This window comes from Oncorhynchus gorbuscha, linkage group LG12 (assembly GCF_021184085.1).
Source record: "Oncorhynchus gorbuscha isolate QuinsamMale2020 ecotype Even-year linkage group LG12, OgorEven_v1.0, whole genome shotgun sequence".
Lineage (NCBI taxonomy): Eukaryota > Metazoa > Chordata > Actinopteri > Salmoniformes > Salmonidae > Oncorhynchus > Oncorhynchus gorbuscha.
This window is the reverse complement of record NC_060184.1, coordinates 60127433-60154447: the sequence shown is the minus strand read 5'-3', so window position 1 is coordinate 60154447 and position 27015 is coordinate 60127433. Positions and strand designations below refer to the sequence as shown.

The window sequence follows — 27015 nt, the reverse complement described above, 5'->3', positions numbered from 1 at the left end:
AGGGGTTGGAGTTGCATAATGCTACCGGTCTGTTATCTGTTGGAACTTGGGAGTGCATGGGTAGGAAATAGTCATGGTTTCTGTATATGAGCCCTGGTGAAAAGTAGTAATTCGCCATTTGGGATGCAGACTCGGTTTTCACATGGATGTTAAATCATTAGCACGTCTCATCTAAAACAGGTTGGCTGATGAGGTGGCATTACCAATGGGCAGAGGGAGGATCTGTTTAGGGTTTTTACCCCCAGAGAATCTAATACAAAATCAAATGTATCAGCATCATCCCTTTCAACATGCCTGTAATGGTGAAGCTTATTATAAAGCTTAGTCAGTATTTCTCTGTTTTACAGATATCTAATCCCAACTTCAAATCCGTTAATCATTTGTTGTTTGGAGCCCCCTATTGCACCCGGTTCCTTATATTGAGTATTACTTTTGACCATAGCTCTATAGAGCATGTTATTATTACAGAGGCTCTTGTGTACTTCTGTACTTCACTGTTAGTCAGCCCTCCCTCCTCTCTTCATCTGTCTGTATGCGCCTTTCTTCTCTCACCTCATTTTGTTTCGCTGTTCTTCTCTCTCTCAGCCCTCTTCTCACCCAGTCATCTCTCTCTCACTCTGATCCTCTCTCCATCACCTCTTTATTTCAGAGGAAATGGGCTTCTTTTTTGACATATCCAATAACTGTTGGTATATACAGCCTTGAGCAATGGGCTTTACTCTATTGTATAAAGAAGTGATATTTACAAGGTCTGTGTGCAAAGCAGATTGAGCACTGAGGTCAGTCTCTCACACAGACTAAAGGTTAGCATTTTATTTTTTAAACTATTAGCAATAAATGGATTTGTAAAAAAATATATTTAAAAAAATGGAGGGTCCTGAAAGAAAGGAAATACATTTCCCTCTGACTGAATATTTCCTTTCTATTTCCAGGTCATGCTGTGTGATTCAGTAGCACATCAAAAATAACAGCTATTTGTAGAATGATATTTGGCCTGCGTCTGAACATATACTTTAAGAGTATATGAGGGGTGAGGTGTGGGGAAGGGGGGAGGAGGTGTGGGGAAGGGGGAGAAGGGGTGAGGTGGGAGGAGGTGGGGGAAGGGAGGAGAAGGGGTGAGGTGGGACTAGGGGTGAGGTGTGGGGGAGGGGGTTAAGGGGCGGGGTGTGGGGAATGGGGGAAGGGGTGAGGTGTGGGGGGGGAGAAGGGGTGAGGTGTGGGGGAGGGGGACTAGGGGTGAGGTGTGGGGGGGGGGATAGGTGTGAGGTGTGGGGGAGGGGGACGTGTGGGGGAGGGTGGATTGGGGTGAGGTGTGGGGGAGGGGGATAGGTGTGAGGTGTGGGGGAGGGGGGACTAGGGGTGAGGTGTGGGGGAGGGGGACTAGGGGTGAGGTGTGGGGGAGGGGGACTAGGGGTGAGGTGTGGGGAAGGGGGAGAAGGGGTGAGGTGTGGGGGAGGGGGACTAGGGGTGAGGTGTGGGGGAGGGGTGATAAGGGGTGAGGTGTGGGGGAGGGGGATAAGGGGTGAGGTGTGGGGGAGGGGGATAGGGGTGAGGTGTGGGGGAGAGTATAGGAGTGCGGTGTGGGGGATTGGGGATAGGGGTGATGCGTGGGGGGGAGGGGGATAAGGGGTGAGGTGTGGGGGAGGGGGATAAGGGGTGAGGTGTGGGGGGTATGGGTGAGGTGTGGGGGGGTATGGGTGAGGTGTGGGGGGGGGGAGGGGGAGAAGGGGTGAGGTGTGGGGGGATAGGGGTGAGGTGTGGGGGAGGGGGAGAATGGGTGAGGTGTGGGGGGATAGGGGTGAGGTGTGGGGGAGGGGGACTAGGGATGAGGTGTGGGGGATAGGGGTGAGGGGATAGGGGTGAGGTGTGGGGGGAGGGGATAGGAGTGCGGTGTGGGGGGGGGGATAGGGGTGAGGTGTGGGGGGATAGGGGTGAGGTGTGGGGGAGGGGGACTAGGGGTGAGGCGTGGGGGAGGGGATAGGGGGGATAGGGGTGAGGTGTGTGGGAGGGGAATAGAGGTGAATATAATCACATTGGTGCCTAAAAATATGCCAAATGTATTCTAAGGGTGGACAAGAGGACATAGGGAAGGTTACTCCATAGGAGACAATACAATTCACTTCCAGGATTTGGATAAGATATTAGATTTATGCACTTGTGTCTCTAGCAAGTGCCATCCATAGCAATTTGACTTGATTTATTCAAGACTTACAAACAGTGTATAAACAAGAGTGGAGAGGAGGGTTCAACCAGTCCACTCCCATCTACCTGCCTGCCAAAGACAGATAGAGAGAGAGAGAGAGAGAGAGAGAGAGAGAGAGAGAGAGAGAGAGAGAGAGAGAGAGAGAGACAGAGAGAAAGAGAGAGGCCTTATATCTGGGCTCCCTAGAGATGGTTGATAGCGCTGGCTGCTTTCCTGGGGAGATTCATTGGATAGATATTTCTGATCTTGCACACAGCCAATGTATCAGAAATACTTGAAGCAGTGGATGTATTTCTAGGTTGATTTGTAGGTTGAGTAAGTATCAGTGTACAAAGGTGGGAATGAGTGGATATGCAGACTGTGCTAAAATGATGTAATTACAAGCTAAACCTTGGACGAAGAGGACCTTCAGTGGATTCTATATGTATTCGGGTCATGGATGCAATTGGCATTGGCTGTAGTCATAGAATAGCTGATTATTTTGAGATAAAAATAAAATGCTTATTAGCTTGATGTGTATGATGATATTTCTCTTTGAGAAAGAGCAAGAGCAGAGACAGAGATACTCTCTAATATTCTCGAACCAGGCAGCCCCGGCCGCCACACAGGAAGAAGAGGGACTAAAACCAATCCTCCCAGAGGGTCATGGGAAATTGCATTATGGCTACTTCAGCACAAGAGGCTGGGTCATGGCCTCCAGCCAAGCACCATTGCCCAACCAGATGCTGCTTGTAAGAACCCTGCTCTCACAGAGGTGGAGCTCTCCCTGCCAGGCATGCCTGGGCCCCTGACAGACAGCTTATTACACAGCAGATGGGGGCCAGGCCAGCAAGCACTCCAGTCTGTGGGGGACATAGGCCGTGGGGGGAGCATAAGGGTGGAGGGCAGAGGGAGGAGGGAGGGGCAGAGGAGGCTAAACCTAAGCCCCCTCCTATAGCAGTTTGCCTGTACAACATATTCTGCTTGGCTGGAGAGACGAAGCACCTGTTTTTTCAGGCCTGTTACTGGTTCTGGCAAGGGAGACATTCTGTGTCTCTTCTCTATGAGAGCAGGTCTTAGAGCAGACCCTGTTGTACCTCTGCGCTCTGAGACCATTACCTGAAGGTCTGGCAGAGAGGGAGCGGAGGGTGTGACGAGCTACAAACATGCTGTCAACATGAAAAACACGCAGGCGTCGTACTGTGGATTCTACAACGGGCATGATTCCCAGAGGAGAGCAGGACCACCAGTGATGGGACACACCGAGGATTGTATCAATCCAGGTTCCATCAGAACGGAATGAACACATTCCAAAACACTAATCCCTCTTGACAGACTGGCTGATTGTAACAGTACAGAAGGGGGCATGATGATGAAAATCAAATAAGGGGCACTAGCCGTTAAGGAGGGGAGGTCTAGTATGAAATGAAGAGAGTTGGTGGAAAGGGTACTTGACGGACATTTTTTACGTATTTCTTTCTTTTCCTTTCTCCCGGTGAGTTGTTTCCGCGGGGCAAGCTGGCATGTGGATTAGTTTCAGCACGACGGGCGGCCCCAGCGGAGGAGCGTGTGTATGTAGAGGGAGAGGAGAAGGGGAGGTGTATCACCCCCAGGCAGGGTTGTGGAGGGGGTGAGGGCTGTTGAGACAGCCCAGCCCGCCAGAGAGGAGGGTGGGTTACCACAGGCTTACACCTGAAATTTTAATTTTACAGAGCAAGGTCACAAGAGGTCAGCTCTCTCGTTAACAACCCCAGACTCTCAACGGGAGAGCGGGTGTGTGTGTGTGTGTGTGTGTATGATGGAAGCTGTTTGTCACCAGGCTGTATGTTCAAAGGGGGCTGAATATAGCTCGGGGAGGAGGCTTCGGTTTTAATTTGTGAATCGGAGGAGTGGAAAAGCTGTATCAAAGGGAAGGAGGGAAAAGAGGATGTATGGAGGAGCGTTATGGAAGGGAAGGAGGGAAAGAGGATGTATGGAGGAGCGTTATGGAAGGGAAGGAGGGAAAAGAGGATGTCTGGAGGAGCGTTATGGAAGGGAAGGAGGGAAAATAGGATGTATGGAGGAGCGTTATGGAAGAGAAGGAGGGAAAAGAGGGTGTATGGAGGAGCGTTATGGAAGGGAAGAAGGGAAAAGAGGATGTATGGAGGAGCGTTATGGAAGGGAAGGAGGGAAAAGAGGATGTATGGAGGAGCGTTATGGAAGGGAAGGAGGGAAAAGAGGATGTATGGAGGAGCGTTATGGAAGAGAAGGAGGGAAAAGAGGATGTTTGGAGGAGCGTTATGGAAGGGAAGGAGGGAAAAGAGGATGTATGGAGGAGCGTTATGGAAGGGAAGGAAGGAAAAGAGGATGTATGGAGGAGCGTTATGGAAGGGAAGGAGGAGCGTTATGGAAGAGAAAGAGGGTGTATGGAGGAGCGTTATGGAAGGGAAGGAGGGAAAAGAGGATGTATGGAGGAGCGTTATGGAAGAGAAGGAGGGAAAAGAGGTGTATGGAGGAGCGTTATGGAAGAGGAGGGAAAAGAGGGTGTATGGAGGAGCGTTATGGAAGGGAAGGAGGGAAAAGAGGATGTATGGAGGAGCGTTATGGAAGAGAAGGAGGGAAAAGAGGGTGTATGGAGGAGCGTTATGGAAGAGAAGGAGGGAAAAGAGGATGTATGGAGGAGCGTTATGGAAGGGAAGGAGGGAAAAGAGGATGTATGGAGGAGCGTTATGGAAGAGAAGGAGGGAAAAGAGGGTGTATGGAGGAGCGTTATGGAAGAGAAGGAGGGAAAAGAGGGTGTATGGAGGAGCGTTATGGAAGGGAAGGAGGGAAAAGAGGATGTATGGAGGAGCGTTATGGAAGAGAAGGAGGGAAAAGAGGGTGTATGGAGGAGCGTTATGGAAGAGATGGAGGATGGAAGGGAAGGAGGGAAAAGAGGATGTATGGAGGAGCGTTATGGAAGGGAAGGAGGGAAAAGAGGATGTATGGAGGAGCGTTATGGAAGGGAAGGAGGGAAAAGAGGATGTATGGAGGAGCGTTATGGAAGGGAAGGAGGGAAAAGAGGATGTATGGAGGAGCGTTATGGAAGGGAAGGAGGGAAAAGAGGATGTATGGAGGAGCGTTATGGAAGGGAAGGAGGGAAAAGAGGATGTATGGAGGAGCGTTATGGAAGGGAAGGAGGGAAAAGAGGATGTATGGAGGAGCGTTATGGAAGGGAAGGAGGGAAAAGAGGATGTATGGAGGAGCGTTATGGAAGGGAAGGAGGGAAAATAGGATGTATGGAGGAGAGTTATGGAAGGGAAGGAGTGAAAAGAGGATGTTTGGAGGAGCGTTATGGAATGGAAGGAGGGAAAAGAGGATGTATGGAGGAGCGTTATGGAAGGGAAGGAGGGAAAAGAGGATGTTTGGAGGAGCGTTATGGAAGGGAAGGAGGGAAAAGAGGATGTATGGAGGAGCGTTATGGAATGGAAGGAGTGAAAAGAGGATGTTTGGAGGAGCGTTATGGAAGGGAAGGAGGGAGAAATTACTAACCTGTGGTTGCTAAGGCAAACGTGAATAAGAGATATGAGATAACGGAACCAAAGTCTACCTTCCTTCAAGATAGACACTGTCTGTCTTAACCACTCACTCATTAGACTGCACTCACTAACCAAATTATAAAGGCACGTGTGATCAAATGAAAAATCTTGACAACTGCCATCAAATGAAAATGAAACTCGTACAAAAAAACATTGTGATAATTACATTGTGATAAACACTTAAAGGCCAAGTACAACCTCATCATCGCTTCTAAATAAAGTGAAGCCGGTTCAGAAGGGAAACCCAAGTGTGGTCGCATCAGCTGATCGGATCAGAGCCGCTCAATAAGCTCATGTTGCAAGGTTTGGCTGCTACAGGGTTGTCATTGATTGCGAGGATCAACCATGTTGCTGCTCTACTGTTGCCAATAGCCGGCTACAAACTAGCTAGCTAAGTAGAATTAGTCTATCATATCTATTGTATACTTTCTGTTTTCCCAATGCCAGTTTTGGGGCATGGTCTGTTCTCTCGGGCCAACATACCCCATCACACCTAACTTTAACCGAAAACGTTTTCCCTCAGATTTCAAGTTATCACCTTGAACCTTAGTGGGGAAGCTGATACTGTAGCGCGTTGCAATGAATAACCAGGGCTTTGCTTTTAGCTTCCAGCCATGTGGACTGGCTCCTGATTCTAGCATTACCTAGAACCTGTGGGCTTGCTAAACACCCACATGGCGATCCGCTGTTGACGATCAAGCGTCAATCACCTCTAATGTAAACGTTCTGTCAGCGAGCTTATTTCAGACACACTAATATGCAGGCTTATTCTAGCAATCTATGGGGTCTATTTCTTCTCGTTACCAGGACGTCATCTATTCTTCTCTCATGACTTACCGGCATACACTATTAGGCGTAAGCTTCAGCTCAGGTACTCTATGTTGTAGGCCTAGGTTTAGATTATCACGTCACTTTCACTGTGCACTCTGTGCATGTATCAGTAGTGACATTAGGCTATTTGGATAGCACAGGTGGTTATATGTAGCTACCATTTTAGTTTTGGGTTCTGGGGGTTTGTTCGTGTTATGCAATTTAAATGCTATGTCATGGCCACTGCACTACATGTCTTCTGTTATATAAACATATATGCCTTTTCTATTCCAAATTTCCGTTTGGAAAGGAAGCCTTTCTTTATTATGGTCCAATAGCAGGGATTCAATTAATCTCGGCTGTCAGGCCCCTCTGTGGGTAGTCTGCTCAGGGATCCATCTTTCCGCCTACTCTTCATGGCCTACGGAGAAGCGACCACCGTGCATATCAAGAGTATCTCTCCTCTCTCAGTAGCACAAGTTTGAGTTAAAACTTAAGGCAATAGTGCTGGGTTGATGTTGCGCTTGCTAGAGGCGGTCTGTTTGATGGCGTTTATGGGTTCTTCAGCCCTAATGCCAAGACTATGCGTTGTAATGTTTTCTAATAAAGGGTTAAACGTGGTATATCCTTTCTGTATTCGATTTTTTATTTTTTTATTTTATTTTTTACAACAAAATGTTAAACTACTCATCTTCAAAAAAAGAACAGTACAGTAAGTAGCTACCGTTGGTTATATAATCCGAGGGAGCAGTTGTGAATGACTGTTTGAAATGGCAAATTAATAAGACATTCAAATGAGATTTCCATTTCCACAGCGTCAGAACGCATGTTTTTCCCGCCGTTGCGTTGAGAGGTGGCACCGCCCGCCGCCACGCACGCGGAGCGGCGGGGGTGTGATGGAGTGATATTGCCTCCCTCTCTTTAGTTCACTCCGAGGTTACCTGCCTGCGGGCACATGGCTTTGATTAGCTTCTTGCCTTACAGCAGAACATCTAACGGCAGAGAGGATATAACTCTGGAAATGTACGGCTACTGTGAGAGAAAATAGCTCCGTCTCCTTCCCCGGTTATAGACGGGAACTCGCTGGTCCGTACGTTCGTTTCATTCATTCATTCATTCCCCTCTCCACCGCGGGCCTGGGGTGGGACTCAAGTCAAGATGGTAAGATTGAAAATCACAGCTTTCCATTCTTTGCCTTTATTCGTATCCAGATAACTAAGGCCTTTAGGTTGTGGTATAGTAACTTGCTGTGTGCTGTTTCAGGCACATACAGTAACAGCACTCATCACTTACTGTACTGTATATCACACACTGCTTTAGTCACTGTGCTGTTTATAGCAGACTTGTTTCATCATTAGTGATGTGGAGCTACAAGCTGAACCTTCCACTCCCACTCAATATACATGCGTACTGTACTGTACATCCACATACACTGAGAGGGCATGGTATCCTGTGCCTACGGATACATTGTATTGCTCCCATCCAAAATGAGAGCTAAGTGGAGGCTCAGAGCATCTTGAGATCAACTCTAGGCAGGATTGGTAGGCTACAAGCTACACTACAGCATACTACAGCTGTAAAGCTGCAATATCCCAATACCATCAGCGTACGGAATATCAGTCTTCAGATAGTATAGTATACTCAAACGCTTTGACATATTTTTCTCCCCGTTAAGTCAGAACAGCCTGCCTGCCGTGCTGTAAACTGATGAGGGTTAGTATTAACCTCCTGAGCGGAGAGGAGTGATACTCCGGGCCCCTTCCGTCCTCTTCCAGAGCAGCACTACTCTGCGTTTTAATGACCTTGATTTAACGTTAAGACATGGTGGTGTTAGAGAGTCAGGTAGGTAGAGTAGAGAGTCATGTTACTGACTTGACCACCGCACCGCCGGGCTACGAGCAGTTAGACGACAGGCCGTGTCACACATGTTCAAGTCAAAAGCACAACTGACCCTCACAGAGAGACAGGCTAATGTGTAAACATTTAGATAGGCTGCTAGCAAAAGAAGGTTCTCACATATCGTCTCTTGACATTAAACGGTGAGTTTAGACCGTGTGAGGGAGTGTGTGTGGTCGTCTACCGGTGGACAACATGGTGTACGGTTGGGGTTAAGAGCAGAAGAAAAATAGTAAAAGAAGCAACGTCCGTAAAAATAAAATAAAAGATCAAACTAAAAAGAGCAGTAACGCGTTAAACAGCCAAAGGCTTATTTAAACTGACATTATATTCCCTGGTGACTGATCTGCCCATCCCATCTCATATTCCACACTGATGACATGCATCAAGCGAACAAATAGAAGTGTTGACTACAGTCACATGCTCGAACCGTTTAACCAAACGCCACATTAAACTCAGACAATGCAGCATCTCATGTGAGAGAAGCCAAGTCAGATAGAGAAGGATTGCCATGTATGGATTATTACAATCATTAAATGTTTCAACTAAATGTGAAATTATAGAAAGATGTGTATTTTGGGAGGGCGCTGATGAGACATCGACGCTTCATTGGAGTGGAGTCAGTCTCCATTAAACCCGAATAAACGCTCCAACCCACTCCTTCGGTGGTTTTCATTGCCTGTGTCCCACCTCGTACCAGATCACGCACCCCCTTTTACTCCTCCTACACTGGGAAAAGCACCCAAGTGGATAGCTCCACCTTCGAGTCCGATTCGACACACCCTGAATATAAATCACTCTCACACTGAGATATTCAGACAGCCATAGAGCTATAGCTACTCGCTCAGAAAATCTTCTAAAATCAGCCATGTTGAACTACCTCCACACTGCCGATGTAATGAACTACTGATATGATGAATGCTATTTTATCAGTCACCACCATGGCATCGTACAGTAGGAGTCAGTAGCAGAGCAACAGAGAGGAGTTGTTGACTCCGCTCAGCTGTAGTGGTAGAACAGTGGTTTCTCCGTGACAGAGCAGAGTCCATTAGAAAGCAGACTGTCTGGTGTATCTGACAGTGTTGATCATTCCATTTTATAAGAGCTGTATCTAACCAGATGTTCACAAAAATAGGTGTGTAGTCGATACTTCAACTTGTAGTCAAGTGCAGTCTGAGTCTGAAGTCTGCACTGAGGCTTACAGCAGTTGAGAAGTCAGTGAGGCGTGCACTATGGCAACGTCAGTAGTAGAGTTGAGTCTTCAGTCAGTCAGTCAGCCAAAAAGGTGTTTGTTCACAGAGGCACACAGTAGTTGAGCTGAGGGCTTACCTGCCCACAGGCCAGTCCCATGCCCCTCTCCCCCATACCATGTGGGCAAGACAGATTCAACTCCAAGGCATCAGCTCCTGAGGCCTGTTGAAAGAATAACACAGGCAGAACCAGATCGTTATCACAAGCTTTTTCTTATTTTTTTTAATACAAATGATCACCATGAACACATTTTAATTAAATGGAAGATGCCATCACCTTTCCTTTTTTGGGGAAAAAACCAAGAGCTACAATATTATACACGTGCATTTGATTTCTTGTTCATGTCAAAAACCTGGGCAGATTTCATACCCCAAAATGTTCTCCCACGAATTCTGTTAAGGGATGGATCTTTTAACAATTCATTCACTTGCGTGCATTTCCATGTTACACCATGTCGGATTGATATTCCATTTATTTACGCATCAACACCACAGCATGAAGTGGATGCGGATTTGCAGATGTACTGAAGATGCACACACACTGTACATTTACCAAAATGGAATTCAATGCAAAACAATGGAGACTGGAAAAAGAGGGCCCTAAAATAGATGAGACAAATTATAACTGTTTCGCATGGATCGGCATCAGATGACACTGTAACATGGACTGGTGGAGAGAGAGAGAGCGAGAGAGAGAGAGAGAGAGAGAGAGAGAGAGAGAGAGAGAGAGAGAGAGAGAGAGAGAGAGAGAGAGAGAGAGAGAGAGAGAGAGAGAGAGAGAGAGAGAGAGAGAGAGAGAGAGAGAGAGAGAGAGAGAGAGAGAGAGAAAGAGAGCGAGAGAGAAAGAGAGAGAGCGAGAGAGAAAGAGAGAGAGAGAGAAAGAGAGAGAAAGAGAGAGAAAGAGAGCGAGAAAAGAGAGAGAGAGAGAGAGAGAGAGAGAGAGAGAGAGAGAGAGAGAGAGAGAGAGAGAGAGAGAGAGAGAGAGAGAGAAGAGAGAGAGAGAGAGAGAGAGAGAGAGAGAAAGAAAGAGAGAGACTAGGGCGTGGAGTGAACGCATCGAGAGAAGAGCGGCGCGAGAGAAGCAACGGCTGAGCCGGAAAGGCATCTGACAGGCAATTACGTTTCCGTGGGGGCTTTAAAACACATCACAAGAGGGATTTAAACAATTACAAACAGCTCCACAAACCTGCCAGAGAGTCTCCAGCTGCGGATTTATGATTTGGCCTCAGACTGACAACCATTAGAGAGAGAGAAAAGAATAATAAGCATTTTAGCCTTACAAAGTGCACATTTCATGGTCAATTGAGGCCCAAACGCAGTCACAACATGGTCATAATGCATCGGGATCCCCAAAGCCAATTATCAATCATGTTTAATTTCACCCTTCTTCCTTAAGCCCTTCGTGGAGTAAAGGGAGGGGGGGTGGCCGGCGGATTTATTTTGTTCTATAGTCTTTTTTCCTCGCTCTCTCTCATTTCAGATCATAATAAACTTTGCGATGATATGTGAAGGAAGATGGTTGGGGGAGGTGTTTGATATTGTGGGCTCAGTTTAGAGAGCCAAGGATGAGGCGAGTGTATCATGTACACAACAGAGAACAGAGAGTGTGTTAGACATGTCTTCATCCCATCCCCCCCAGCTCAGAGAGAGACAGAAAAAGAGAGAGAGAAACAGCTAGACAGAGACAGTTTTGTTAATTATCTATTTCACTTGCTTTGACATTGTAAACATGTGTTTCCCATGCCAATAAATCAATTTGAATTGAATTGAATTTAAATTAAATTGAGAGAGAGAGAGAGAGAGAGAGAGAGAGAGAGAGAGAGAGAGAGAGAGAGAGAGAGAGAGAGAGAGAGAGAGAGAGAGAGAGAGAGAGAGAGAGAGAGAGAGAGAGAGAGAGAGAGAGAGAGAGAGAGAGAGAGAACATCCCTCTCTCATCTCTGATCGGCTGTCTGCTCCAGGTTGCTGTGTCTGTCAGGCCGAGTGTGATGCATTCAATCGGAGAGTTTTCTGTACCTTCCCCTCATGAATATCAGGAAGTGTAGGTGTTGGTCTCCATCTGAATCATACCAAGTTTTCCATGGAAATCCAACATGGACCTAGTTAGCTTTGTTCAGTTCGAGAGATGCGAGCACCAAATTATGTAGACACGCCCAAATGTGCATAGCTTACCCCAGACTTATCCACACAACATGTTTAGGCAACGCGCATGTGTAAAATATGAAATCAGCTCAATGCAACAAACGAAGCTAGGCAAAGCAGCGAGGCATATGCTGACCCTGTCCATTAACAGTGACTGGAGTCAGGATCGTGAGTCAACGATCTGAACGGACGGGAAGGAAGGCATGAAAACCCAGGCGCCTGGAGATTTGGATGCAGTTTCAGCAAATGTTGATACTTTTTAGCATAAAAAACACCAGAATCATTGAGGAAAAACATGAAATGACAAAAAAGAATGAACATTTGTCTACCCTGCCTACTCTGACCACACATCACCCATTATGAGGGACAGTGCAGTACCATATTAGGACCTGCATTTTAGGGGTGCATACAAACACACACACACACACACACACACACACACACACACACACACACACACACACACACACACACACACACACACACACACACACACACACACACACACACACACACACACACACACACACACACACACACACACACACACACACACACACACACACACACACAAGAAATAAACATGGAGAAAAGGGACGACACTGTCAAAGCTGTAAGCATCTGAAACCCGTCAAACCCGTCAAACACACACACACACACACACAGAAATAAACATGGAGAAAAGGGACGACACTGTCAAAGCTGTAAGCATCTGAAACCCGACAAATCACACACACACAGGCACACAAGCGCACACACACACACACACACACACACAAGCGCACACACACACACACACAAGCGCACACACACACACACACACACACACACACACACAGGCACACAGGCACACAGGCACACAGGCACGCGCACACACACACACACACACACAGGCACACACAAATAGAGAGAGACTGTATCACAGACTGAAGTATAGAGACACTTGAACCCAATTATGAATTAGGCTCTACTCCAGCTGTATAAATTGTAAATGCGCAATGTATGAAGCAGGCCATGCGCATAGGAAATAAAGGCCAAGCATTGCATTAATATTTATATACTTTGTCCCAGGGGCGATAAGGCCTTGGTCAAAAGTAGTGCACTATTAAGGGAATTGGGTGCCATATGGGACAGATACTATACATAGGGATCATGATCCAGGAGAGACCAGGAAGCAGAGAGGAGGGCTTCTAGAGGTTGAACGATACGCTCCATAACCAAGCCAGAGGCCCCAAGCAGATATTTATGCAACCTGACACTGCCTTTGACATGGATTATCAACCCACAACTTGATAAGGGAAACATAACCTAGCACCGTCACAGACTCTAGAGCATCAATGTTGGTGTGATCTCCACGGGTATTACAAACAAGATATGAGCCATAAAAGTGCCTTAAGGACAGATACAGTCTGTCGGTCTTTCTGTCACCACAAATGGACAAGCAGACAAAAAAATGCATTTCTCGTGGCACCCTGATTGAAGTAATAGTTGTAGAAAATATATACAATACCGGTCAGAAGTTTTAGAACACCTACTCATTCAAGGGTTTTTCTTTATTTTACTATTTTCTACATTGCAGAATAATAGTGAAGACATCAAAACTATGAAATAACACATATGGAATCAAACAGTAACCGAAAAAGAATAGGTTATATTTCAAATAGCCACCCTTCACTTTGATGACAGCTTTGCACACAATCCATTCTCTCAACAAGATTCATGAGGTAGTCACCTGGAATGCATTTCAATTAACAGGTGAGCCTTCTTAAAAGTGAATTTGTGGAATTTCTTTCCTTCTTAATGCGTTTGAGCCAATCAGTTGTGCTGTGACAAGGTAGGGGTGGTATACAGAATATATCCCTATTTGGTAAAAGGTCAAGTCCATATTATGGCAAGAACAGCTCAAATAAGAAAAGAGAAACGACCGCCCATCATTACTTGAGGACATGAAGGTCAGTCAATCTGGAAAAATAACTTTGAAAGTTTCTTCAAGTGCAGTCGCAAAAACCATCAAGCGCAATGATGAAACTGGCTCATGAGGACCGACACAGGAAAGGAAGACCCAGAGTTACCTCTGCTGCAGAGGATAAATTCAGTAGAGTTACCAGCCTCAGAAATTGCAGCCCAAGTAACAGAAACATCTCAACATCAACTGTTCAGAAGAGACTGTGAATCAGGCCTTCATGATCGAATTGCTTCAAAGAAACCACCTCCAAAGGACACCAATAAGAAGAGGCTTGCTTGGGCCAAGAAACACGAGCAATGGACATGGGAGATTTTTGGTTCTAACCGCCGTGTCTTCGTGAGACGCGGTGTGGGTGAACGGATGAGGTACGCATGTGTATTTCGCACCATGAAGCACTGAGGAGGTGTGATGGTGTGGGGGTGCCTTGCTGGTGACACGGTCTGTGATTTATTTAGAATTCAAGGCACACTTAACCAGCATAGCTACCACAGCATCCTGCAGCGATACGTCATCCCATCTGTTTTGGGCTTAGTGAGACTATCATTTATTTTTCAACAGGGTCATTACCCAACACACCTCCAGGCTGTGTAAGGGCTATTTGACCAAAAAGGAGAGTGATTATATTATAAAAATAATGCAAACTGTATGGAATATGGGGAAAATTCCCCAAATTCTTTTAAAATTTTCAACATAGAAATGCTACCAAATATGTTTTATTGAAACTTTTTTACAAATGATGACGTCACTCATTGAAGTAAAGTACTTTAAGAACATGTTTTTGTTTCAGTCTCCTCCATCTCCACTAACCAAAGCTAATGTTATGGATTTTTTCCCTATTAATAATGTAAAATTAACATCTCTACGGAAAGACTCATGTGAAGGCCAACTTACAGGAGTTCAGTGAGGATCTCTGAATGATCCATTGTTGACCTAAATGACTAATGATGATAAATACAATCCACCTGTGTGTAATCAAGTCTCCGTATAAATTCACCTGCACTGTGATAGTCTTAAAGGTCTATACAGTTTTATATCTTTATGTTTGAAGCCTGAAATGTGGCAAAAGGTTGCAAAGTTCAAGGAGGCTGAATACTTTTTCGCAAGGCACTGTATATATCATGGATCCATCCATTTTGTGAAGTGCACCAGTCCCTCCTGCAGCAAAGCACAGGTACAAACAACTGTTTACAGGCACAGTCAACTTAGTGTATGTAAACTTCTGACCCACTGGAATTGGGATACAGTGAATTATAACTGAAATAATCTGTCTGTGAACAATTGTTGGAAAAATTACTTGTGTCATGCACAAAGTAGATGTCCTAACCGACTTGCCAAAACTATAGTTTGTTAACAAGAAATTTGTGTAGTGAAAAAAAAAGGTTTTAATGACTTCAACCTACATGTATGTAAACTTCTGACTTCAACTGTATGTAAATGGGTATGTGTACGTATGTATATAGATATATATTTGCCCAAAAAAATATATGGGGAATTGCAGACAATTGCATTGATGGAAGCAACAATCTATCCGCAATATTAAAGCTGATCCAACCCCTAAAATAAAATAAAACAATTTTTGAAAAGTAGAGTGATGGAGTGCTGCATCAGATGACCTGGCCTCCACAATCACCCGACCTCAACCCAATTGAGATGGTTTGGGATAAGTGAAGGAAAAGCAGCCAACAAGTGCTCAGCATGTGTGAGAACTCCTTCAAGACTGTTGGAAAGACTGAAGCTTCATTCCAGGTGAAGCAGGTTGAAAGCATGCCAAGAGTGTGCAAAGCTGTCATCAAGGCAAAGAGTGGCTATTCAAAGAATCGAAAATCAAAAATATTTTTTGGGTTACTACATGATTCCATGTGTTACATTTTATAGTTTTGATGTCTTCACTATTATTCTACAATGTATAAAATAGTACAAATAAAGAAAAAACCCTTCTAAAACGTTTGACCGGTAGTGTATATATAATAATAATTGATAAGCAGCCCCTAAATAATTTTCTGTTTGTAATTGAAAAATTCTGACAACTGAGCAATGTAAAATACAAATATTTAGGAAAAGTCAGGGAAGGAGCAGGACGTTGCCTACAAAATGGCAGATCTATTTTCATTTCAAAATCCAACGGCAGTGGGCGTCGGCTTTGGCTTTGGCAGTTCTAATGTTAAGGCGTTCATAGACCATCACCATCAATGTTTCCATTTTTTCTTCTCTTATCTGTTTTGTATTGAATTGAATAAAATAGGAATGTCTCACAGTAAGAATTTTACTTTAGGAATTGTAGCCTCTAGCACATGGCTATGATGCAACCTTTCCTCTCCAAAGCTGGGAATTTTTAAATGAGAAACGAAAAGGGGAAAAACAGAGGAAAGTTGACTGAACTGGAGTGACAGTTGAAAGTAGGGAAATGTTTCACTTCAGATTGACACTTCAGTGAGGAGGAGGGCGAGGAAGAAAAAAAACGACTTTTAAGTAGTACCCTTAGGCAAGGAACAGTGTTAAGTGTTCTCTTACAGATTTCAAAGTGGAAATGAATGGTTGACTTTCCTTGAAAACGGAGTTGCCATAGCAACACAGCTTTTATTTCATATTTCCACTGCTACAGGTAGTTAAATAGACGCACAATAGATGTGATGAAGAAGAATAAAAGAGCGGTTCTAACGGTTCTTCCTCCTGAGGAGTGTTGCTGCCGAACCTGGACCATTCACCAAAACTAACCCCTTCTCTTTCCAACTATATCCCCCTACTGCTCCCATCTGTGCTGGTGTTGCAACAAGGGGTTTTCACAGAAGGAAAATAAGATGAAATATTCCCCATGTAAAGTCATGGCTGGAGGGCATCTTTAAACCCTTCGGACCTCTCAGGGTTCTCCTGCGGAGAAGTGTGTAGGGATCTGGCCTTGGTACAATGGGTGGAGGAGGGTTCAAATCCTATGTGCAATATCACAGACATAGTCCTAGCCAAGGTACTTATCCTGCATAGCTGGTTTCACTGGGTTATCCTCAATCCTATTTTATGACTGTATAAATTCTTCATGGATAAGGAGGCATGCTAAGTGAATAACTATGATAATAATATTTTTAAAGTGAGACGAGGAGGGAGGGTTTATTAAGGGAGGGAGAAAGGAAGGAAAATAAAATTGCATACCACATACTTTAAATCAAATATATTCTAGGAGATCTGATGGTGATGATGATGGTTGGGGAGGTGGGGATGGAGGGGGAATCCTGACAGGTTGTTTTAAATGAGGTAGGAGAGAGAGTGGCGCATCAATGAAATCAATAGCGGCATTAACACATTGAGCTGTTAAACCTGTTTGCATTCTGACATTTTCCTTTAGCACAATTAAGCGGTTGAGATATGCGAGTCAACTCTGATTAGCTGAGCAGTTGCTAAATCTGACGTAACCATGGTATGCCTATGCCTAGCTACCTCAGTTTATCTCAGGGGTCTTTCACACCAAATTGTTTTGGAGCGGTTTCTCCAAACTCTGGTGTGTTTACCCCCTTAGTTTGGTTCGTTTAGACTAGTGTGAACACTGTGTACACTCAGGCACGCACCAAACAATGCACCGTGGTTCGCTCAAAAAGGGTGGTCTCAGTCCGTTATCATTCATACCGGGGTACAGTTTGCTGCAGGTGTGAACGCAGTCCGAAACAAACACAGGAAAGGAACCAGAGTCGAGCAGAATTTTTGGCTGTTTGAATGTGAGCATTTGATAAAATGCACGCATTATTATAACTTGATATCTCTGAAACATTTTGTGAGTAGCAGCTAATTTCTGAGCGCATCCTATGCATATTAGGGGAGACCATGGATGTACATGTAGGCTAATTAATATTCAATGCACGTTTCAGTTAGAGCGGCTGTCTCACCGTTTTCCTCCCGCACGTTGTTGGAAGACCAAAGCGAAATATGATGATTGGGACACACAAGTGATGCTCCATGAGGATCATAGATGCATGAAACTAATGGTTGCATGAGCACATCACTTTCTTTAGGCATTTCAGTTCGTTTAACATTTGGCAAATGTGAAACCACCCGGACCCCCCCCCCCCCAATACACTGTCACAAATAAACAAACTGTGATTGGAACTACAGCACAGAACTGTGTGTGACAACGCCCTGAAACATAAAAGAGAACACTGCTAGATCAGTTCTCTGTTGGTTAAAAACAGAAACCCCACAGCCAAGTAGCACATGTTTGAAACACCTTGTCCTTGTCAGTGTCAGTGTTTGATGCGATCAGGGACGTGTTTAAGAAGCTTTGGGAGGGGAACGGGGGAAGAGGGAGGGTAGAGGGGAAGGGGGGAGAGTTGGAGCACTCCAACCTCGCATATGGGTGAGCCTGAAGATGTCTGGCCTGTAAAAGCTTCCATATCCATATCCACACCCCCTCCCCTCCTTTCCCTCCCTCCATCATTGTTTCACTCCCACAGTGTCATCTGTCTCCGTGCTTACAGCCACTTGGCAGCCTACCACAGGTTTAGGGCAGATAAACATTTAACTAAATGTTGCACCCACTCCAAATCCAGGATTTACATCCCTCTCATTCAATATTTGGGGTGTTTAAACACTTGCAGTGGATGTGGCTTTCTGCCTGGTCTGAAGATCTAAATCAAATTCCACAAATATAACCCAAGTGAGGGACACAGAGAAAGAAGCTGTGCTAGTCGTGACAATTCTAATCATGTCAGTACCGGAAATAATGTTATAACCATTCCTGGCCAGCATTTAGGAGTTTACATTCGAAGAAAGAAATCAACATTGCTTAGACCTACCTCTGCCATCTTAGCAAGCTCTGTCCAGTCAGCTTTGTTGTAGCTGCACATTATACTGGAGATAATGACCTAGAGAAAGAGAGAAGAATCATATACGACTGAGTGATAAATCCATTGCGGCTCAAACTAAAAGTTTCATTTCAACACATTAGAAAACAGATCTGAGAGGAGCAGCCATTATCCTGTCTTTAAGAAGCACCGGCATTGTCCTCCCTCAGTCACAAAATCAATATTTATAATTTTATAAGATCAGGACAAATCCAGTGTGTTTGCCAGCGTTATTAAAACAATAAAAACACCAGAGAGAGGTACAGATGTAGGATCTTCATTTGAGTCCGTTTGCTACGGCAGGAAAATGATCCTGCAGGGAAAGGAAATATGGATTATTATGACACATTTTTGCTGGGGAAAATTAAGTCTGAAATTTAAAAGAGGAAATTACAAACTTTAGAAGCCTTTTTAAACCTTAGATACACTACAAGTGTAAAATGTCCCGCATTTCAGGAAAGTTCTCTTGCAATAGGGAGATCAAATTAAGATCCTACACATGTATTTGCAGGAGGCTCTGAGTGGATTAGACTAGGTCTCTCTCCTCCAGACATACAATAAGCCCTCTATAAAACAGGTTATATAGGCCCCTGCTTCTTAATATTGCCTCCCGGTTTTAAGTAATCACAGAAATAAAAAGGACCATGATGTATAGACATGATGCTGAGGATCCCCGATGGGTCCAATCCACAAAGAGGTAAGAGCTACTACCCCCATTGGCTGGGAGGCAGAGGACGTCTTCTGGAGATATTGAGGAACATTATTTCTGACCACATATATCTGATGTGCCTGCTTGGTGTTATAACTGTCTGGAAACTGTATGTGTGTGTGTTCATGGTCAGCTTATTGTATGTCTATACAGAGAAAATCATTGAAAACAGAGTACATCTCTGTGGAATTAGATCACACTACAACTTTCCTTCTGTATCAACATTATAAAGGAATTCAAAGTAAACGCTGATGCTAAGTAGCTATTAATCAAGTACTGTGACTGCCTTGTACAGCTTCCTCTCTTCTTGCCATGATATTAACTGTTAAACTATGTTATTGTACTACGTATTAAAGTTGTAAAAGACAGTTAATGTTACTCGTTCCAACAGCAGGCCTTCTGAAAGAGTTAGGATCCAGGGGAGGACATTAAACAGAAAGGCTGAACCCCCTCCAGCGAGAAATATCTAGTAGATATACATCTCCTTCTAGCCAGGTACAGCATGAAGGTTCCTCAATCCACCACAGCAGCTAGACACACACCAAGACGCAACTCCAGCCCTGCTGTGGTTTAATGAAGGTTTAAATAGACCTAGATTTAACTGTGCAAATAAAGTGAAAGCTCCCCTTGACTCCATGACATTTACAATGGCCAATATGCAGGCCCTGCTTGACATATTAGTCATATTGGAGCTTTCTGTTTTCAGGAATATTAGACTTCCATAGGTGATGTTATGAGAGGTTACGCCGTCTCAGCTTAGCTAGTTTCTCGTCGTGTGGCTCGAGAAAGTGTAACTACAGATGAAACACATAAAATGGAGATGGTAAAACAGAGCAAAATGTACCATTATACTGAATAGTTGTCCTTGATGTTGTTTGGTATCTCAACGGCTATGGCACTGGTGGTCTCTCTCTCTCTCTCTCTCTCTCTCTCTCTCTCTCTCTCTCTCTCTCTCTCTCTCTCTCTCTCTCTCTCTCTCTCTCTCTCTCTCTCTCTCTCTCTCTCTCTCTCTCTCTCTCTCTCTCTCTCAACTCTCTCTCTCTCTCTCTCTCTCTCTCTCTCTCTCTCTCTCTCTCTCTCTCTCTCTCTCTCTCTCTCTCTCTCTCTCTCTCTCTCTCTCTCTCTCTCTCTCTCTCTCTCTCTCTCTCTCTCTCTCTCTCAACAACACAGTACCAAAGGCACTGCTTGGTCTAAACAAGTTACATCCACTGCAAACCCTCTGATGCTGTGTGAATGTGTGTGTTTGAATATGCGCGTGCATGCATGTGTCCATGCGCATCTTTGTATGTGTGTGAGAGGATCATCTTGTTATTATCAGCTCAACCACAGAGCCATGGAGCCCTGAGCTATACACTACAGAAATGACTTCTTCTTCCCCATTACCGCTAACAACACCATGGTATCCATGGAGATACCGGACATCACCTGGAAACTGTCACCTAGAGCCGAATCAGCCGATAGCCCACGGGAAAATGTGCGACAATTTTCGCTCCCTTCCCCCTCTCCTTAACTCCACTCTATTAGCACCACTAGGGATAATGAGAACACATTTGGCACTTGGTGGACGGCACCTCAATCGGGGCTATTTGTCCAGACTGCTCTGACCTAAAAAGCTAGGTGCTATTGGGGTAATTGGAAGGGCAAATAGGCCAGTATTTCCTTTGGTGCACTGTTTGTCAGAAAGAAGAAAAAAAAGTACTCGGTCTGTGTGCTTTACAGGTCATGGTACAGTTTGAGAGAGAGCTCAGTCTGGTCACGCACACACACTGGCATAGCACCCCCCGTGCTCCTTTGTGTTCCAATGAAACATATCCCAGAAGCGCTAATTTACAGGGAAACACGGAGCTCAGTGCTTTGTCCTGCTTCATTCTGGATCTGTGAAAGGGCTAGGGAGGAGAAACACACTATGACTGATCTAAGAACCACAAGAGGCATTTCACACTGTCTTTTTTCATCCACCTAACAATAGCTGTTGAAGCGAAATGCAGGGCATCAGTGACATTATTCCTCTCAGACTTTCATTAACAATGGTCAGGGGAACATCAATGAATCCTTTGATACTGTACATCTGGAGTTTCCAAAAGTTGGGAGAACAAACTCTTAGAAATTAACAAATTACCCAGCAAACACGGAACGTTCTCAGGACATTAGGTCCCTTTAAGGGTATTTGCGAGAAGTTATTACTCTGATGTTCTGTTAATTGGAACATTAACACATGACGTTAACCTCGGGACCATAAAAGGATGTTCAGTACAGGTCCCGGTTTGGTCACAGTATCATGTTATTATAAGGTATTTTATGAAAATATATCTATTTGGTCCTGATAGGAAGTTATATATGGGAAATTCAATGACCACAAGGGGACGTTTCATTATGGTCAAGAGGACATCGCATGATGGTCCCAAGGGAACATTCCCTGGGGGACATTAGAGTAAATCACTGTAAGTTACCAGCACATCACTGAGGACCATGTCAGGATCTTCTAAGGACGTTTTCAGGACTGTCATTTTACTAGTCTTCAGGACATTGCATGATGGTCCAAAGGAAACGTCCCTGCAAACAAAAATGAGTCGTATGGACGTCCCCGGGGACGTCACAAAATGGTTGCCTAAAGTGGTCAGGTCGTTGTGTCATCCCCTGGAAGTTTAGTCTAGTTCCCGGTTTGTTCTGAGGATGTCCCTAAGGATGTTTTCAGGATGTTTTCGGGCTGTTGTGTCATGATCCCCTGGAGGACCATGAAACAAAGTTCTGAAATGGGGACATCCCCAGAACAAACCCGGAACTAAACAGAACCTTCAGGTTACAATGACAACATCCCAAGAACATCCTAAAAATGTCCATAGGACCATGACACAACGTCCTCATGACTTAAGCCAACCATTTTGTGACGTTTCAGGGACATCCTAATGACCAATTTTTGTTTGCAGGGAAAAAGCATGTTGTCATTGTCGTTGCAGTATCCAGCATAAACAAACCAATACATTGCAACCCCTTGAATGAACGGCACTCCATTCTGCTGTTTCAATACAAGCTCATTAGACAGATATACTGTGGGAGTGTGTCCCAAATGGCATCCTAGTCCCTATAGTCCACTTCTTTTGATCAAGGCCCATAGGGCAGTAACTTACCTTGTTGGGGAAGTCAGCTTTGAGCTCGGTAACACTCTGGCACCAGTAGGCTGCAGTCTTCTCACTGATCAGCTCGATATTGAGGAAGGAGCTCTGTCCCGGACCGAACATGGGGCCTGAGGTCGTCCCACGCACGATGCGGGGAGATACGTTGGTCACCAAGTCCTATACGGAACAAGAGAGCAACAAAACAATGTTATAGTGGTTATATAGAGTAAAACCATTAAGTGCACTTCAAAAGTGAACAAAAGCTAGGGAACAAGAAAGCAACACAACAATGTTATAAAGTAAACCCTTTTTTAGTGCACCTCCAAGTGACTAAAACCTAGGGAACAAGAAAGAAAGACAATGATGTTAAAGTGGTTGTAATGTTATCGTCAACTCATTTTATTCAGTAGCACACTTACACGTGTACTCTTCAGATGAGACCATTTCTGCAGGCCATTTCAAAGTGGCTCTGTTAAATATATGTAATTACCTACACGTACAGTTTCATAAATCTACAGCGGTAGGAGTAAATATCCGAGCAGTCCTAGCTTTTACTTCAGTTGTTCAATGGATCTCTTCCAAGGCGTTGGAAGACCTGTTTCCAGTCATACGTTCTAAATTCATATTTTTTTCTCTGTAAAACACCAGAAGAAAAGACAATTACAGTAATATTTTATAAAAATACATGACACAAACTCAATAATGTTACTTCTTTTTTTCATCCCAGGGTGCTTTGTGGTCTGAACTAACTTCATCTTTAATCAGATACTGACCGGTGCAACTCTTTAGAAATACAGCCCAGATGATGAAGTGCCGTCAACACTGAGAGAAAAGTTTTTACATGACAAAATAAAGGAATTAATTCATCAACTTGAAATGATTTAATAATATATCTCAGTAGGCAGCTCTGTCTCTCTCTCTTCTTCCATCTCTCTCCCTCTCGCTCTCTTTCTGTGTGTTTTATGCAGCATAAGGTTGTCTTTTTTTTGCTGAATGAGTACTTTGAGATCCCTCACCCCTTAAGTCTCTCTCTATCTCTCTCTCTCTCTGATAGATTTACCCTCCACGCGACAGAAACATACATCAAACCTGGCAATGGTTCATGGACAAAAAAATCTGCCAAACGGCCATAATGTCCAGCAGTAATTACATTCCTGTGAAGGGGAACAGGGGAAGAGAAAAGGAACAGCATTTTTGTGAAGTCCTCCCCTGGAAGTGTAATCAGAGTGCAGTATACATCACATCCAAGCCTGAGCCAGTCCAGGGGAGGCAGCTGGCAGCTTACACCAAGCTAATGCGTTGACCAACCTGCTGATGGCTTTGGCACATCTCAAAACACATACAAGTACTACAAATAGAAGGTCACTATGTGTAGAACAACAAACAGTTGGCCTTCAGTGTACAGCATTAGGGGAAAAGGTACAGTGCAGATCCTGTACACTAGCTAGCTTGTTTGGTTTGCATTGTGTTGCAACTTGCCCTGTATATTGACCCCATACTTGGCCTTTTGAGGACATAACTTATTGTGTTTATTACTGTGCAGAATAAACTGGGTAACATTGTAACTAATAGCTTGATTAAATCTAAAGTTGAATTGACATTATATTTAATATTACACATATTATTTTCATAATTAACTAATGCCAATTAAAGTAACCATTAACGAATCTGAATTCATTTACATATATATTTAGGGAACAACCTTAATGCAAACAATTAAGATAATAGCATGGTAACTTAATTTCATAACATTTGGACATTTTTCAAACTACATAGACAAAAAACATTAATTAGCTGTAATTAGTACTAATTTGCATGTCTGAATAAGACGCAGCATGGCCACAATCCGAGTTCCCTTTTTAACACTTTATTTGCCAAACGGTGCTGTCGGTTCAAGTGTTCCACACTATAACGAATCACACTATATATAGCTGGTTCTACAGGATTTCACAAATTCTACATCCCCCGCAAGCGTTAGCTTGGACAGTTGCTTGTAGAGTCAAACCTACTTAGGGATATAGGTAATCACAGGTTTGTCTATGTCTATCCAGGATGAATATAATATTTGTCTTATAGAAGCTGGAAGAAGTTGCTCCTAATTTGTACAGAAACATTGAAAATAAATAGTGTTTTTCTTCTCCCCATTTTATCATAGAAGTGTGGTGGTACCCTCAGGTGACAAAGAAATAAGAAAAAAAAGGGGGAGGGGGGGGCGGGCGAGTGTGGAGAATTGAGGCAGCCATCCCCAGGGCTTGGGGCGGATCTACAAGTTGCTATTTAATGAAGACTGTGACCAGGGAACATTACGCTGCTGGGCTTATTTATTATCAAGACAGGGCGGAACATGAGTTTTAATATTAAACTACTGGAAACCATGAAAATTGCCCAAAGGGAGAGCAACAGCATGCCACCGAGACACAGGTGCCACATACAGTGGCAAGAGATAACGCTAGTCCCCTACTTCTCCTCCCTCCTCCTCCTCCTCTACCTTTCTTTCCCTCTCTCATCTTCCACCTTTCTCTCTCTCTCCTCTTCCACCTTTCTCTCTCTCTCTTTCCATCTCTCCCCGTGTTACATAACAAAATACACTTCATTTCAACAGAATTGTTCAGCTAGCTAGACCATGTAGAAAATAGTAAGCCCGGTCCAGGTGTGAACGGAAGGTCTTTACTTGTTATTGAGTGCATGGATTAAAATGTCTGCTGAGTAGTCTGTGACTATTTCTTTCATTTCAAGGACTCCTTGCCTGGTTGGGAAACAGGGCTACCCTGCTGTCCCCTGACAAGAAGGATCGTGTCGAAATGGACAATGGTAGTGAGGCGAGCTGACTTCCCTTTCTCTCATGTGATTGGTTAACAGGTCTGTTTATGTTTAGGGGCCGACTTGGCTTTATCACGTCGACACAGGTCTCTAATCCCCACAGTACAGCAAGCAGCCTTTTGAGAAAGGAACACATGCGAGAAATACTAATCAAATGCAGTGGACTGCACCGTCTGTGACACACACACACACACACACACACACACACACACACACACACACACACACACACACACACACACACACACACACACACACACACACACACACACACACACACACACACACACACACACACACACACACACACACACACACACACAAAGCCCCTCTTGTGATTTTGAGCTATATTCTGTGTTTATTAACACAAGCAGCTATACGGTCATTGCTTCAATGGCCTTATCATGGTAAATCCTTTCCACAGTTGGAATTCGAGAGAGAGAGAAAGAGAGAGAGAGGGAGACAGAGAAAATGAGAGAGAGAAAGACAGGGGGACAGAGAAAGTGAGAGAGAGAAAGAATGAGAGAGACAACATTTAATGTGTATCTTAACACATGCATCACGACACAATTACAGTTTTTTATTGTATCATATTGCGTTTTTAGCCGTGCATTTGTATGTGTTGAATATTTGAGAGAGAAATCATTTTAACCACATTTATCGTGGTGATTGGTACTGTCTTTACTGCTAAGAGAGGTTGGGGGTAATGGCAATAACTATTAAGTGAACACATTCTCTTTTAGGTTTTGTTCTTCTTGTTCTTAATGTCCTCCTTTTTTCCTGTGATATTAAATTATTGTCTACTGTACAACATATGTTTACATGCTCTGGGGAAGTAACACTCTCTCTCTCTCTCTCTCTCGACAGGAGAGGTCAAGAGCAGTACATACAGACTTAAAGGAGATAATCCTCCACATTAGACCACAGACTATAGCTAATACCAAGCCAAATATTTTACCATTCAGAGGCAGAGTGGCATGTCTGCCAGTAAAGATCGTCATCGGACTGAGGGTAAAACACACGGGAACTTCTTAAGAGTGATATAGAACAGCAAGAACTAATACAATACTCAAAAAGAACAGCTAGTACTTACAGTACCAGCCAAATTTTTGGACACACCTACTCATTCAAGTGTTTTCCATTATTTTTTACTATATTCTACATTGTAGAATAATAGTGAAGACTTCAAAACTATGAAATAGCACATGGAATCATGTAGTAACCAAACAATTGTTACACAAATCAAAATATATGTTATATTTGAGAATCTTCAAAGCAGCTACCCTTTGCCTTGATGACAGCTTTGAACACTCTTGGTATTTTTCTCAACCAGCTTCCCCTTTCCAACAGTCTTGAAGGAGTACCCACATAATGCACTTTTTTGCTGCTTTTCCTTAACTCTGCGGTCCAACTCATCCCAAACCATCTCAATTGGGTTAAAGTCAGGTGATTGTGGAGGCCAGGTCATCTGATGCAGCACTCCATCACTCTCCCTCTTGGTCGAATAGCCCTTACACAGCCTGGAGGTGTGTTGGGTCATTGTCCTGTTGAGAAACAAATGATGTTCCCACTAAACGCAAACCGGATGGGATGGCTGCAGAATGCTGTGGTAGCCATGCTGGTTAAGTGTGCCTTGAATCCTTCATAAATCACAGACAGTGTCATCAGCAGAGCACCCTCACACCATCATACCTCCTCCTCCACACTCCAAGGTGGGAACCATGCATATGGAGACTATCCGTTC

The 27015-nt window shown here is 44.2% G+C and overlaps 1 protein-coding gene across 1 annotated transcript in view; it reads right to left on the bottom strand.

Moving 5' to 3' along the window:
- LOC123991186 (dihydropyrimidine dehydrogenase [NADP(+)]-like) overlaps positions 1 to 27015 on the bottom strand; it is a 237911-nt gene that overhangs the window by 71538 nt on the left and 139358 nt on the right. Inside the window, exons 14-16 of the mRNA XM_046292500.1 lie at positions 22464 to 22628; positions 18579 to 18647; positions 9775 to 9858 (exon numbers count right to left, since the gene is read on the bottom strand). Coding sequence (XP_046148456.1) covers positions 9775 to 9858; positions 18579 to 18647; positions 22464 to 22628 — 318 coding nt within the window. The remainder of the gene's footprint in view (positions 1 to 9774; positions 9859 to 18578; positions 18648 to 22463; positions 22629 to 27015) is intronic.